Below are 15580 nucleotides of genomic sequence, written 5' to 3'. Positions count from 1 at the left end.
GTTTATAATCCAATTGATTATTAATTATTCCATTGAAATCTCCCATCATGCAAATATTAACTTAGTGCAGTTCAATTATTTTCATATGTAATTTACTGTAGAATTCTTCTTGGTTATCATTTGGAGCATAAATTGCTATTAAAAGTGTTTTTACATTAATGTCCACTATTTCCACCATCAAAATCCTTCCATCATCATCTGTATAGATTGCTTCTGCTGGAATGGTATCTCTGATATATAAGACCACACCTCTTTTTTTACATTGTGTCAACGACGTGAATAATTTCTCTATTTTTTTTGTTTCAATATATATTCATGTTGTTTTTTAATATGTACTTCTTGTAGGCAGATTATATCAAACTTTAAATTTCTCTAATTTGTGAAATACTTTTCTTCTTTTAGTAACTAAATTAAGTCCATTTATATTAATCATAATCAATTTTCTTTCATCCATATTAGAATTTGTAGGGAGGTTTTGTTGCTCTAGTAGATCTTAGTTCTTGTTGCTTTCTGGGTATACCACCTACTGCACCTTCTTCTTTTTCTTTTTCAATTATTTATATACACTCCTCTTAAAATTTGATTTACTCTTCTTTTCTTGTATCTTCCTCCTTTCCTCTAAGATATTCTAGATAGAATAGCTCCGCTTTTTCAACTGTGTCATTTCTGTGTCTTTGTTCCTGTCAGGTGAACAAGAGACCTTCTGGTACCAACCATCTGTAATTTACTCCTCTTTTAAGTAACTCTTTAGTCAATTTAGTCAATTTATCTCTCTTACTCTTCTTGGTACCTGTTTCAGTACCACAATTTCTTTATCTTTGTACTTTAACATTTTGTCTCTTGCCACCTGCAGTATCTGTGTTTTAATCGTTTTCTTGGTAAATCTGATGTGAGCTTCTCTTGGTAACTTGTTTTTCATTGCATATCTTGTATAGATATGGAACACTTCATCCATCCCATCCATCATCTTCTCTTTAGTTATCTCTAACGCTTCTGCCTGTATTCCTATCATTATTTCAACAAGGTTTTCACCCCTTTTTTCTTCTATATTTTGGAATCTCAGATAGAATTCTGATCTATCAATTTCCCATCCCTATAGTCCACTCCTGCCCTTTTCAACTTTGCTCAATCGAGTATTAATATCTCCAATTTTTCTTATGTCTTTGTATATCTTGTTCTTCAATTTTCTTTAATCTATCTTCATATTTCATCATCATATGTTGGATATTCTCTACTTTCTCATCTGTCTTTTCAGTTCTTTGCTTAATATTCTCTGTTCTCTTTTCAATCTTTTGGATTCCTTGCATAATCATCTGCAATGTTACTTCCTTCTTTTTCTCCTGTTGTAACATCATCTGTATTGATCGTTGTCCTCCAGATGGTGAAGAGAAAGTATTGGTATTGAAGAAGCTGGAGCTGTTGTCTTTCTACTCATCTTGTAATATTTAGCAAGAAAAAAAGAAAAAAAGAAAGGAAAAAAGAAAACAAGAGCAAGCAACTGTCACTCCAATAGAAAATATAAAGTAAAAAATAAAAAGAGGAGGGGAAAAAATCTTGAGGCACTTGTATACCTTAATCCAATTAGTTCCAGTAATATGCAAAAAGAAAAGGGGAGAAAAAAATGTAAAAAGAAGAATGGGTGAAAAAGTAGAGAAGATTTTTTTTAAAAAAAGGTAAAGGGAAAGAAGAAAAAAAGGAACCACAAAGACTGACCATCACAGCCAATGCCAGCCTGTTTGTCTGGGGGCCCACCTTGGATCACAAGTAACCCAGGGGCGGTGGTCGCAAGAAGAGCTATGTCACAATATAAAGTGGCTCGAACTCAGGGCGGCCCATTTGGCCCTCAGGAGTTTCCAGCAGGAGATTTCGGCACAATATGTCCTTCTCACAGACAATGTGGCCACCAAGGTCCACATAAAGCAGTAGGGAGGCACTCGTTACAGGTCCCTCATGCAGGAAGCGACCCAACTGTGCCTTTGGGCAGAGAGACACCTCCTATTGATATGGGCTGAGCACATCTCAGGAGTCTCGGATGTGCAGGCAGACTGGCTCAGCAAGGCCACAGTTGACCAGTCGGAGTGGCATCTGCATCCCAGTCTTTTCAAGGAGTTTTCAGAGTGGTTCGGCCATCCGATCTTGAATCTCTTAGCCTCTCTGTTGAACACTCAATTTCCAATATTCTTTGTGAACTTTCCAGCACCAGGGGTAGAAGGGCTCAATGCACTAGGCTGCCTGTGGCCCCAGGGTGTGTTGTATGCCTTTCTCCCTCTTCCCCTAATTCCAAGGGTAATCAGGAAGGTGTTGTCGAAGAGGGCAGAGGCTTTGTTGTTAGTTCCCCACTGGCCCAGACGATCGTGGTTCAGCAATCTGGTCAGCCTGTTGATTTCCAGACCTTGGAGGATTCCCCTGGACAGAATCTTCCTCAGCCAGGGTCCCATCAACCATCCGGAGTCCCAGTGGCTCCAGTTGACCATCTGGCACTTGAGCGGGGACTTCTGAGACAGGAGAAGTTCTCCAATAAAGTCATACAGACAATCCAGGTGACCAGGTGGCCTTCTACTACTAGGATTTATGATGCAATGTAGAAGATTTTCTGCGGTTGGTGTTTGAGACACCACATTGAACCCACCTTGGTTCAATACTGGATTTTCTGCAAGAGGGTCTGGACGATGGTCTCTCCTCTACTTCCCTGTTTGTTTTTATCAGATAGACAGATTCCACCTGGGAAAGCAGTCCCTCAAATACTTAGATAATAGACATAAAATGGTTATGGTAATGGCCAGCAGCTTGAATTGTATTTCTAGTCCACTTAGAAATGATTGCAGCTCGAATATAGTAGTATCACATGGGCAAACTGATTTCAGCCTGTTAACTCTTGTGCATTAGAATATAATTTCTAGAAGTAGTTTCCTAAATAGAATAGTTTATTTTGTAGACCTGTTTATTCTATATAGATGGTGTTTAGGCAAAAAATTAGTAAATGGCTCACCTTGGACTAGCTCTACAGGTCATATGAGTGGATTGTTCCAGAATGAGAATTATTTTATACAGTACAGAAAGATAGTTCATAATATTTTCAAACGTATAATAAATATACTCTTCTATGCTTCAATTTTATGAGTCCATCAACCTTCTAGTAATCTATGATTGTTTTCCTTTAAAAAATTTTAGCTTGTGAAGGAAATATTCTATATACAAGTATTATATTTTGTAAGATGCCTTATAATCAAACAAAAATTTATTTGAATGATATATTTGATAGCTGTTAAATCCTGTCTTTTCATCAGGATCTTAGGATCCCATAAATAATATTCTGATTTTTCCCCACAAGAGCCAAGCTGCAAAATACTTCAGAGTATGACTTCAATCTCACCAAGTGAGCTTCCATCATTGAAACGTGATGTTGTACATAGGATTTCATAATTTTAATCCAATCCATCAACCACTACATAATGCTGAAGTTATCTCTTCCCAACTATTCCTGCTTATTAAATTGGAAAAAGTGCCGATTTCAATTTAGATCTTTATAGGTTCAAATAGTATAGTTATTTTATATCATCTAGGAAACTTGAATATGTTGGGAGAGGAGGCCTTATTATTCCTTGTATCTGAATATATGGTTTCTTTCAAATACCTGAGTATCAGGTCTTTGCAGGGCAAAAGGATTTCTACAAGACAGGCAGATTGATTCCTTAAATTCAACCAATTGTTTCCTGAGCATCTGAGTCTAACCCAATAACTAATAACTCCCACTTAAAGTTAACCATTGTACTTGAATTGTGTTTATCATGCAGTTCAAGTTTGACATCATATAAATGTATTTTACACCGATTTACTGTTTGTGCAGAGATATAAACTCTGAATACTTTTAGGTTTTATTATCTCTTGAGCATAGCATTAAAAATAGCATTTCCTTTCTTTCCAGTTCTAAAGTTACTACAAGTTTTCATACACAGTATATTTATTTTGTATTAGAAGATTATGTTGAATTTATGTCTACAATTATATAAAAATCAATTCTGACCAGTTGCAATACTGAAAATATTGTGATAGGTATTCTTTCATGTAGGGAAAATCCAGCGATATTCTCTTTTTGGGTCTCATTTTGCGTTTTCTTTTCCTGTTCATTTGATTTCTTTCTTTTTAATTTGCAATAAAAAAAGTTGTAGCAGAAATGTAACTTGAGAAGATATGCATTCTTTCTGAGTGGATTATATATGTTCTTTTGATTAAAATTAAATCTCAGTTGGAAATATTGTATAGTAATATTATAATCTGAATTTGACTATTTTGTTAGTTAAAAGTAACTAACCACCACTATTTGTACTCCCACTCACACTAAAGGACTTCAAAGCCAATCTGTCATCATATGCATTTCTGGTAATCTCAACAGACAGAGAACGCCTTATCTTGTTTCCCTCCTTGTTGACTAATGGGAGAGTGTAAAGAATGTTATTCAGTCAGCACTCCAACTCTGGAGCCAAGACAAATCATGGAGTTATTGTAATCTCATTATTCCCATTCCATACAAAATGGAAAGGTGAATTCTCAGGACACCTCCATGAAAGGATACTGTAAATTTCTCAAGCCACCTTTCATCTATTGCAGTGGTTCCCAACCTTTTTTTTGTCTCGCACCCCTAAAGAAATTTCACTCGAACCTCGCACCCCCTGAAATAAATAATAAATAAAAATGCCAACATATAGCCAATATCCTATTATTTACCTGGACTTTTCTCGCACCCCCTGGAATATCGTCTCGCACCACAGGGGGTGCGAGCACCCCAGGTTGGGAACCCCTGGTCTATTGCCTATAATAGCCTCTTCATACTTATCAATGAAGGGGTAGCATGTCCAAAATTTGCTAGCATGCTCCCCTCTCCCCCAAGTAATTGTAACCCATGGCTGCCTATTGCTTAGTGTCTAGACCAGCAGAAAGTGAGAGAGACATATCAATGAGTAGGATGCTGAAATACATCAGGGTAGATACATTGCTTTTGACACTAGAAGCTGGGAGCTAAAGCAAAGAAGTCCAATAATAGAAAAAACAGATTGTTACAAATGTTACAGAGCTTCAACATTACAAAAAACTCCCAAAATCTTAAAACCAATACATGTGTGATGGCCACATATCAACTAGAGTTTATTCTGTACCATTATCCAAGTCTTATGTAGTGAAGTTTTATATTCATAATAGTGTTATGACAGGATAACCTTTTGACATAATTAATCTATAATCCAGACATTCAGAAAGTTCTTGTGAAATTCAGTAAAGCCCATGTTCCTTCTTTTTTCTTTTCAATGGAGCTTGAATGTTGTAATTACTGCAGCTCTCCACAGATGGTGGAAATACCACCATTTGTGAAAAGCTGCAGTAATTACAACATCCAAGCTCCATAATATTCTTGGTAACCTTTAAATAACGATCTATTTTGAATTGTTAAATTTCCAAAATATGCGTTCACATTGCACGGTATCTTAGATTACTACCTTGTGGGTAACTGAAGGTTGGTTTTATCAGTCTTGAGCATATAATTTTCTTCTACAAAAATTAAAGTTGATTACCCTAACAATCAATTTTATGGTAATCAACTTTGGTATAGAATACCAATTGTATGCCAAACAACTTGTCAAATTTTAGAGATTAATTTTAAAGGAAAATTAAATGCATGCTGATCTGTCTCTCAGGAAATTATTATAATGATATTAACTTCATTTGCATATTGAAATGTCTGTGATATTATTTCATCATGAAAACATAACCAATAATATGAATTAATAGTAAACTAGCTGTTTCTTTGTTTATCTGCTGCTCAGTGTCTCAGTTCAACACTGAATTTTATATCAGTGGGATAGCACCTCTCTGTGACCAGCTTGTCATTCTTTCATTTGTAAAGGAGATTTCAGAGAAAATGGTAAGTGACATTTTTGTATGCAAATAATTAAAGTCTCTGTTGAGCGGAACTCAACCTTTAGTGACTACATTGATTAATCTAATGAATTGCCTTGATAGTTACATGGGTGCTTGGTTTAAGATATGTACTCCATACTGGTTCTTAAACAGAACTGTTTGCTTTCTATATTCATATGTGGATTTCTCAAAAATGTTAAATAGCAGGATTATTATCATCTAGCTGCTTTTGGCATGCTATTAACTGACCAATCTCCTTCTTTTATAAGACAGCAATAGAAAATTCATGTTGTCCAAGACTTTGTATTTTAGTATCTTCCAAGTTAAAAAAGGTGCTTGATATACTGAGCCAAAAAAGCAAACAGTGATTACCATTTGCAACCTTCCTAGCCAGCTTCTGACAAGCAAAGTCAATGAGAGAAGCTGGATTTGCTTAACAATTGCATGATTCGCTTAACAACTGTAGTGATTAAGAATTGTGGGGGGAAAATCATAAAATCAGGTATGACTCACCTAACCACCATCTTGCTTAGCAACAGAAATTCTGGTTCCAATATGATTGTAAATCAAAGACTATCTTTACTGAAGATTCCTGATGCCAAATCAGAGAATAAAGGAAAGAGAGACATATTTAAATAATTATTTAAATGTATTTGTTTAATAAAAAGAGGCAAGGTATTATTAGTACCAATTTGTTTTCATTTTGTATTAAAAAAGAAAAAAACAATAATTTAAAAGTCTTCCAAGGAACAAACTTTGAAAATTTAGAATAATCTAAATTGACCAGCAAAATAGTATCGAAGACATCCTTTTTCATGTGTTGAAATAATTACAACAGGTCTATTTTAATATTAACTACCCTCAGGACACAATTTAGCATCATAAACTTTCCAAATCATAGCAAACTGAAATCAAATAAGTGGTTTTCTTAACCTGTAACAAAGGGTAAATGGTATGAGTAATCACAACATCTTCATCCCTTTCCAATACCACTAGCAGATTTTGGTGGGGCAGAGGAGATGTGGAAAACAAGTGAGAAAAGCATCTCATTCACATCACTGCTTAAACATTTGAAGAAAGTGGAGTAAATACTTAGTGACAGTAAGAAGAGGATGAGGGAAAAGGTCTGGAGACCCTAAGGTTCTAGTGGTGCAAAGTCCAATAGATACACAGTAATGCAGACTGTTGAACAGGAATTAAAGTTTAATAAAAATGACTGCTAATTTTGCACTTTCTTCTAAATAAAGTCTGTCAAAATAATTATTCTCAATGATTGTAGGCACATGGAAACAAGAACTATTTGATAAAGTTGTCTCAATTTGACAATGTCTACTTCAGTTGAAAATGTCTAGATGTACAGAGAAAATATTAAATCATTAGCATTTCTCAGGAGACTCTACAAAGTCATCGTGATAATTGTTTTCATTACAAAATGAAAGTATAGAAGAAACAAATCTGTGAAATTTAGATTATTCTTTTCATTTCCATTATAGCGAACTGACATTAGTTATTGCTATAGTAACATTGAACAACTAGGTACATGTTGTTGCTAAGCAATGAAGCAATATTGACTCAAAGTAACACTCATCTATTGAAATAAGTAGTGTCTGCTTCTAACCCTCATGCAGAATGGGCAGATACTTTTTTATTATTTTAAAGGAAGGTTCAAAGTCACTGCTGCAGTTTTTCCCAGGAAAATTCATAGTGTAGGCCTTTTCTGTGACTGAGTCTTAGGGAAAAAAAATCAAGCTACAAAGTGAAGTTGAATCCAATAAGTGAAAGTTGGAATGAAATATAGTACACTTGTGGTGTATTATATTTATCCTGTATAAAGTTTGGCCTGCAAACCTTTTGGCAAGTTGATGTTGCCTTTGTGGCATGTTATATAAAGTTTGCTAGCATCAAGTGAAATAGCTATGCAACATACCTTTTTAAATAATTAGACTACATTTCTCATTGTTAAAGTTCCATATCGGAAAAAACCTAGAGTCTATAAAGTGTATTTAATAGTCATGTTGTGAAGCTCCATTGGAAAGCATTTGATACTGTTATTTTTTTACATGGACATTTATTTTTATTAAAGAATACACTGGAGGAACAGTCTTGATATTTTGCCACAATGAAAACAGTAGAATTCGGGGGAACTTAAAATTTAGCATTGCAGCACTTTATTAACACATAAGCTTTTGTTAACCTAAATCCACCTTATCAGATTCAGAGAATATTGTCCTGGGAAAGGACTATTATATATGAATAACTATTGTGCAGTGACAATGGAAGTTGGGTAAAAAGGGAAACAATTAAAGATTCAAAACTTGAGAAAATGGAATATATAGTTGCCATTAAGAAACACTTATGGATTTGATAGGTGCATTCTTGTTCAAATGATTAACACTTTTAATAGAAAAGACAGTCTTTATATTATCTTTGAGAAATAGTCTTAAAACCCCTGATGAAACCTAACTTAGCTATTTGATAGATTTTCTCAAGGATGTCCATCCTGAGGGCAGTAATTACTACAGCTGAAATGTTTGGCCAGTGGTTTCAATATTGCCATTTTTTAAATCAGATTTTTCTTCACTTACTCTTTGCCTATTTTTTTCTAGTGCTGACATTAAAATCAAAGGATTAGTTCTTTATATGAAAATGTATTGAATTCTTGTGATGTTTTACATATGTTGTAAAATGTTCAAGCAAAACACCCAGGAACCATTTATAACTCGGCTGAAGGCTGTTTCTAGTTAAGAAATCCTGTTGGGGAATAAAACAGTTCTCTCTCACACTGGCTAGACTCAAATAATTATGTTAAATCACAATTTTATTAGCTATAGTTTGCTAAATAAATCACAGCTGACTGTAAACTCATACATTATGGTAAGTCTTAGACAATGATTTCCAAACCATGCCGGCTGTATGCAATAAGCAACAATATTATCATTCAGTGTTGTAAATGGCAACAAATATTTATGTGGGGGATGTGGGTGGGCGTTTCTTCATTAGCTGAAGGATTTAGATTTAGTTAGATTTTAATGGTTTGAGATAAATTTTCAGCTGTTCTATGAATGTCCTTTTATATTAAATATCAGGTTATAAAACTACAAAATTATCAACAATAAAGGTTGTCCAAATCATTATTATAAAAACAATAGTTGCTTACTTTAAGTTGTTAGATCATACTTTTTCACTCAGAGTCTGTATTGTATAAATAAAAGATTATCTAAAGTTTCAGTTCCAATGCTCCTTTTCTAACTTTCATAAATCCTGAGGATTCCCATTACTTCTGTATATTGTGCTTTCTCCAATCAGAAAATAAATTTTAAGGTATTAATGGAAACATCTGTTTTATACATGAAAGAAATCTGACAAAGTAAATACTACATTTGATTATATGGACTGTTTGGTTAAAACTGTGAATTTCGTTGTATGTATATTGTGTATATACGTACAATGACAATAAAGAATTCAAACTGTTTAAGACAATTGCAGTTGGGATTAATAAATTCTTATAGATAGATCACTAATATAGGATGAGCATTTTGAAGGCTGAATATTATTTTCTTTCTGCAGGAAAAAGAATGCTGTGCCCGACCAAGACTTGATATAATTCAACCATTTCCTGAATCTTGTGAAGAAATATCTTCTGATGCACTCACAGTAAGATGCTTTCAAGAAAATGAATGTCGAGATTATTGTTTAGGTAACAATTTCTTCTCAATCTGTTTGCTAAGTTCTATAGCAAAGCCTACATTCTAAAATCTACATCAACGGTGTCAAACTCAAGGCCCAAGGTGTGTTTAAATCTGGCCCGCAGGCCTGGCCTGGAAATAGCAAAGGACCAGCCTGTGGTGCTTCTGCTAGCGAAAATAGAACACGGGGCCACACATGCCCAACCCCCCATGGCCCATTTTTTGCTTGGGATTGCCTCCTGGCCTCCACATGGCCCCTGCATCCCATTTTGGACAGCAGGGTGCTGCAGGAGGCGTTTGTCCAGTCTCCCCACCCACCCCAGGCTGGCCCGTGGAGGATAACTACAATGCTGATCTGGCCCCGAAAGAAATCCAGTTTGAACCCCTGGTCTACATTATGGCCTATATTCTAAAGTAAAATTGACCTATTTATCACAAAAAGATAAAAATGATATTCTCCGATCTATATTATATTAAATCAAATGTTACAATATGTATCATATCATATATTTAGCATATATTTTAGTGTATACTTTATCATATTATACGTTTTCTTCGTAATTGCTACGTATCGCATGTATGAGTGAAGTGCCTGCCTGAAGCCTCCTTGAGATTCACTGAGAACTAAGGAATTTTGGCAAAACCTGCTTCAAAGTGTACATATGCAATATGGATCCCATGTTTCTACTCATTTCTCTTCCATTTATCACATCTGGAAATTTTGAAAGCATTCTTTTTTTTCCAAAGAAGATTCTGAATTTTTATACCATTTATTGTGATACTCCTTGTGATACTTTCAGGATTTCCTGCCAGAAATCTTTCTTAAAAGTTTTCAATGATGAAAATCTGCACATGTGCAGAATCTACACATGTGAATATAAACAGAGAGGACTAACTGAAGAATGTTCACTGATGAGTAACCTGTCCTTTCAGTTTAAGTATATTAGAATTGCTGTTATTGATAATTTGTAACACTTTAAAGAGAGAATTTTGTTCTGAAATTGTTGGTCCCAGATTCTTAATCATAATTTCTTAAGTAAGATAATAAAATCTAGTATTTGCATGTGATCACTCCCCCTTTGAGGTATCAATTTGTGAATGAGGGAGGTTGCTGTAGAGAGTGGCAATATGAGTAGTGCTGAGTTTAATACAAAGCATAGTATAGTTGGTTGCACATGTGAATATTCCACGACTGTACTGTAATGCTAGAAATTTGAAGGGCAATTGATTCAGTTGTCTATCTTTTACAGAATATTCTGAAGGCGAATCACTTTTTTATATTGTCAGCCCAAGCGATGTGGTAGTGGCCAAAGAACGAGATCAAGACGATCACATTGAATGGCTCTTGGAGAAAAAGAAATATGAAGTAATTATTAAACCTTTTCCATCTTTTCTTCTTAATGATGCCATGGGAAAAACAGTTCTCTATTTTCTAATTGTTACAACAAAAGTAATTGTTATGTTTAGGAATTTTAATAGGTGCTGTGGTTATAGACCAAATTATATTCTCTCTAGTTACATTTATTTATTTAGATAACTTGAGATAATGAGAGATAGCCATTTTGCTATACTAATTAAGGTGCTGGGCTAGAAATCAAAGAGTCTGTAAGTTCTAATTTCATCTTTGGTATAAAAGCAGATGGGAGACTTTGGGCCAGTTTTCTCTCAGTCCTAGGAAAAAGCAGTAACAAGCCATATCTGAAATATTGCTAAATAAAATTTCAGGGATACTCCAAGCAATCTTCAAGAGTCAGCAATGATTCAAAGGCAAACACACATACACACACACACACACCATAGCTTTATTTTCGTAATAACAATCCACGAACCATGCATCTGCCATAATCCCTGAGTTATATGTATGAATGTAGCATCCAATGTTATTCATACGTAATATTCTGACAAATAGTTACTTAAATATGTCAGTTAGACAGTAAAAGGACCATAGTTACTTAAATATTTGCATTTCCATGTGTAAACTTACTTATTTTTTTAAAGTAGATGAATATGACTTTTGAATCATTTATTCAAACCCAAGCTTTTGATTCTAATATCTGAAAGTCAGCTGTGATGCCAGATAATAAAGATTCATACTTGAAAATAGTAAAAAGTTTATATTCAGTTTGATAATTTGATTTGACTTGAACTGAATCAGACATAATCCTATATATGTGCTTCCTCCTTTTTCAATGGACCAGAAATAGTTGTAATTTTTTTAGTTTTCAAAAGAATGGGCTAAAATAATAAATATTAGGCTTCTCACTGCTTCAGGAACTAATTCTCATTTTAAAGAGCCAGATTACCTTGTATTGATCCAAAGAATAACTTCTTTCAATATGTTGTGATTTTGGAAATCAAAGACAACTGAAGCTTTATCCACTCCTTATCTAGCATGAAATAAATTGGTAATCCATATACAACTTTGGTTCTTTTTATTATAATGGTACATAGTTCGAAGGATATTAAACTTTATTTAACGGAATGCAATCTGTCACATGCTGTGCTATAGTAAGTTATTAAAATGTTAACATCCATTAATATTTTGTTTTTCATCAAAATAAGATGAAATGTATTAGAGCATATAGAAATTATATGTTGAAAAATACTTATTTCAAAGAAATCTGTGTGTTGATTTTTCAAATTACTTTTGTACTGTTCCCAAAAATAATATTTTACCATTTCATGTGCTCAGTACTTGAATGATTTTACCTATTACCACACTTACCAAAATCAATCCAGAAGTGCTCAGTTTGTCTAGGGAGATAAGATTTAGCCAGATCCCCACTGCATTACTCTATCAGACACATGTTTTTTTTTATCTAAACAATAGAGTCTTTGTTTTGGTTGCATTTGCCTCTAAAAATATCTGACTGGACTTGCCAATAGCAGTCATGAATACTATTAGAATTAACTTCACAATTAGTATTTTATATTGTGCACATATATAAGCACAAAAATAAAGGGACATCAGTTAATTAAAATATACCAAGCAAGTGTTTATAATAAAAAGAGATGATAAGCTAGACCATACAATAACACTGCATAGCTAATTAAATCTACTAAAATTAAACTATGCATAATATAAAAGTCAGGGAAGTCTATGATATAAGTCAGGCCAGAAGCCTATAAATTTCTAATCAGAGGAGCATAGTGAAGATAGGGAGGAACAGTGCATTGTAGTGTCTGAAAGGCCAGAATTATTTTTTTATGTCAGCACTCGGCTCTAAGAAGGAGCCAGTTGAAGGTTCTATTGTATATATATAGAGAAAAAAAGACTGCAGATGCAGTATTTTGAATCTGAGACAGCACATAAAAGTGATAATCAAAATAAAATATGAAACAAATAAGTATAAAGTGTAGTTAACTTGCTACATTTACTTACTTCATTACGAATACTAGTTAGTTTAGCTGATTGAATATACAGCATAGCTTTTAATTTCAAGCTTTAGTCATTTATATTATTTAAATAATTTCTTGAGTATTTCAATTATCAAAGGTATGACATGGTGCAAAGAGATGAAGCATCCAAATTTATTATGCTATTTAATGTTTTCTGAAATTTTAAGATACATCCTAGTAATTTGTGACAAATGTCTTTCATAGAAACTGGGTTTTTCTTAAAGCTGTGGATATTTGTATATTTCACATAATCTGTTCTAGTATTATATACTTTAATAATTTTTCTTGTAATCCCTATTAAGCTTTCACTTCTCATTTTAAGTTGCAATAAATCAGTTTCATTTTGACATCATGGACTCATGGAGTTATGTAGTAAATGAGCTACAAATTAAACTTGATGAAAAATAATTGTGCAACTAATGAAGAATAGATTTATTCAATGTTAGTGAAACATTAGGAAAACAAGTCAAGATTAAAGTATCTTTCTAATGCAGATGTTAGTTTAAAAAAATATTTCTTTTGATTGGTCTACATATAGTGCCAATCTTCTAAGATTTGGTCCTGTGATATTAACATGGAATGAACCCAGAGGGGGTTTGGGGAGAATAACCATTGCTTTTGCTGATTATAAATTTGATTCTGTTTGTTTTACCATGACATTAAACATTCTAGTACATTCATGCAGAAGATACAAGAAAGAAAAGAAGATCTATGTTTTTTCTATTGAAATGTTCAGTAGATGTCATTTTTTTTACTTTATTATATAGGAAGCTTTGATGGCAGCTGAAATCAGTCAGAAGACTATTAAAAAGCACAAGATTCAGGTAAGTCTACAAACTTGACTTTTGAAATTTAACTGCTTCAGATATGTCAGATATATACAGTATAAATAAATAGTGTCTATCAGCATTGCTAGATTAAATGTATATCTTCAAATTTCTAATTTCCCAACTTTCTCTTAAACATTGAATATTTCCAAACTTGTGACATGGTGTTAGTATTTTGAGTTTCCCTTCTTTTTGTCAATGGCAGCTAGTGATCTGAAACGGGCATGGGAAAATGCATACTTAACCATCAAGATATGGTTAAAAGAATTAAATGTTATGACATATTAAAAAAGCCAAGCACATAAGTATTATGTCAATAGCAGGGAATTGCTTTAACATCAATAATAATAATCATCATCAGCCAAGGAGCATTATGTGATTTATCTAATATATGCAATCTACTTAACTAATAATGCTAATATGAAGATTCCCAGCGTTGTATTTTAACTAGTGTTTGTTTATTCTTAGCTGTGACAAATATGTTTCAGTCTCTAATTGCATAAAGTCACAGAAGACATTATTTCTAAACACGCACAATGCATATCTCTCACCACTAAATACTCTCTATTAGCTGTGCCTGTGAAATTAGACGTAATCACATTAAAGAGGTTATTCCTTCAAGGAAATATTAAGCCATGGAATGCTTGTTTTACAAACTGATTACAGAAAGCTACATAACTACAGTATTCTCTTTTTTTAATGATTATTCAGCTCTACTTTTTACTTTTCATTTGCTGTTATAGACAGCAGACTAAAAGAAAAAAAACTAGAGAAAATCACAAAATACAAAGACCTGCCAATAAAATTAAAATATCTATGGCAAAAAAAGCAAAAATCATACCAATAGTAATAGGTACCATGGGTGCAATGCCAATACAGCTGAAGCACCACTTGAGCAGGATTATCTTGACAAAGTCGTCATCCGACAATTGCAAAAGGCAGCCTTAACTGGAACAGCTTATATCCATCCAAAAATGTCCTTTATTCTCAATAGGTGGACAAAAATGCCAAATCCAATTTAAACATTTGACTAACTGTGAGATCAGTTATAATTACAGCAGCAGCAGCAACTCATTAAACCTATATTCCACTTGACTAAAAATGATTGTGGGCAGCTTATAATAATCTAAAGAAATTACAATAAAATATATTGGTTTGGAAGTAGTTGTAGCTGCAAGTAGGTACATATGGGATAAAGGACTCCTTTGGGTTGCCTGATTCTACAGTAAGACATTTAGTGCTTTCAATCAAAATCAGTGGTTTGAATTGAGTCTGGAAGTGGTGAAGAACTAGAATAAAATGTCCAGATCTGCCAATCCCAATAAGCAGTCTAGCTGCTCTATTCTGAAGTAACTGACATTGGGGACCATTTTCAATGACAAACTCACATACAGTGCTCTGCAGCAGTCTATCTAAAAAGTCACCAGAGCATGAATATCTTACTGGATAAGATCACAGTTGTGACTCTCATGTAAATGTTAAAGGCCATAGGGGATAAATTGGAACTTTGCGACAACACAGCACCACATTCTGTAATCCAAACATGCAAATAAGAATGGAACCCCATAGTATAGTGCTTCCTCATCACAATTCTGATACTCTGTCCTTTCCAGCAGAATACCATGGTCATAGAAAATCACTGAGAGGAGTCAGGAGGAGGACTAAGACACTTACACTTCCCCTGTCTTTTTCCTGTTGTAGATTATCCTACAGAGCAAAACAGAACAAAACATTTTCTGTTCCACAGCCAGGCCTGAA

General features: G+C 33.8%; 2 protein-coding genes across 2 annotated transcripts in view; one reads left to right on the top strand and one right to left on the bottom strand.

Moving 5' to 3' along the window:
* LOC148124062 (uncharacterized) overlaps positions 1-15580 on the bottom strand; it is a 247060-nt gene that overhangs the window by 50430 nt on the left and 181050 nt on the right. The gene's annotated exons all lie outside the window — the stretch shown is intronic.
* VPS41 (VPS41 subunit of HOPS complex) overlaps positions 1-15580 on the top strand; it is a 197998-nt gene that overhangs the window by 137132 nt on the left and 45286 nt on the right. Inside the window, exons 11-14 of the mRNA XM_026702255.2 lie at positions 5817-5914; positions 9478-9607; positions 10847-10962; positions 13763-13819. Coding sequence (XP_026558040.2) covers positions 5817-5914; positions 9478-9607; positions 10847-10962; positions 13763-13819 — 401 coding nt within the window. The remainder of the gene's footprint in view (positions 1-5816; positions 5915-9477; positions 9608-10846; positions 10963-13762; positions 13820-15580) is intronic.

The sequence above is a fragment of the Pseudonaja textilis genome, chromosome Z, assembly GCF_049901715.1.
Source record: "Pseudonaja textilis isolate UNSWEBS1 chromosome Z, rPseTex1.2, whole genome shotgun sequence".
Classification (NCBI taxonomy): Eukaryota; Metazoa; Chordata; class Lepidosauria; order Squamata; family Elapidae; genus Pseudonaja; species Pseudonaja textilis.
Note: the sequence above shows the minus strand (reverse complement) of the source record. Positions and strands in the feature narration are given on the sequence as shown.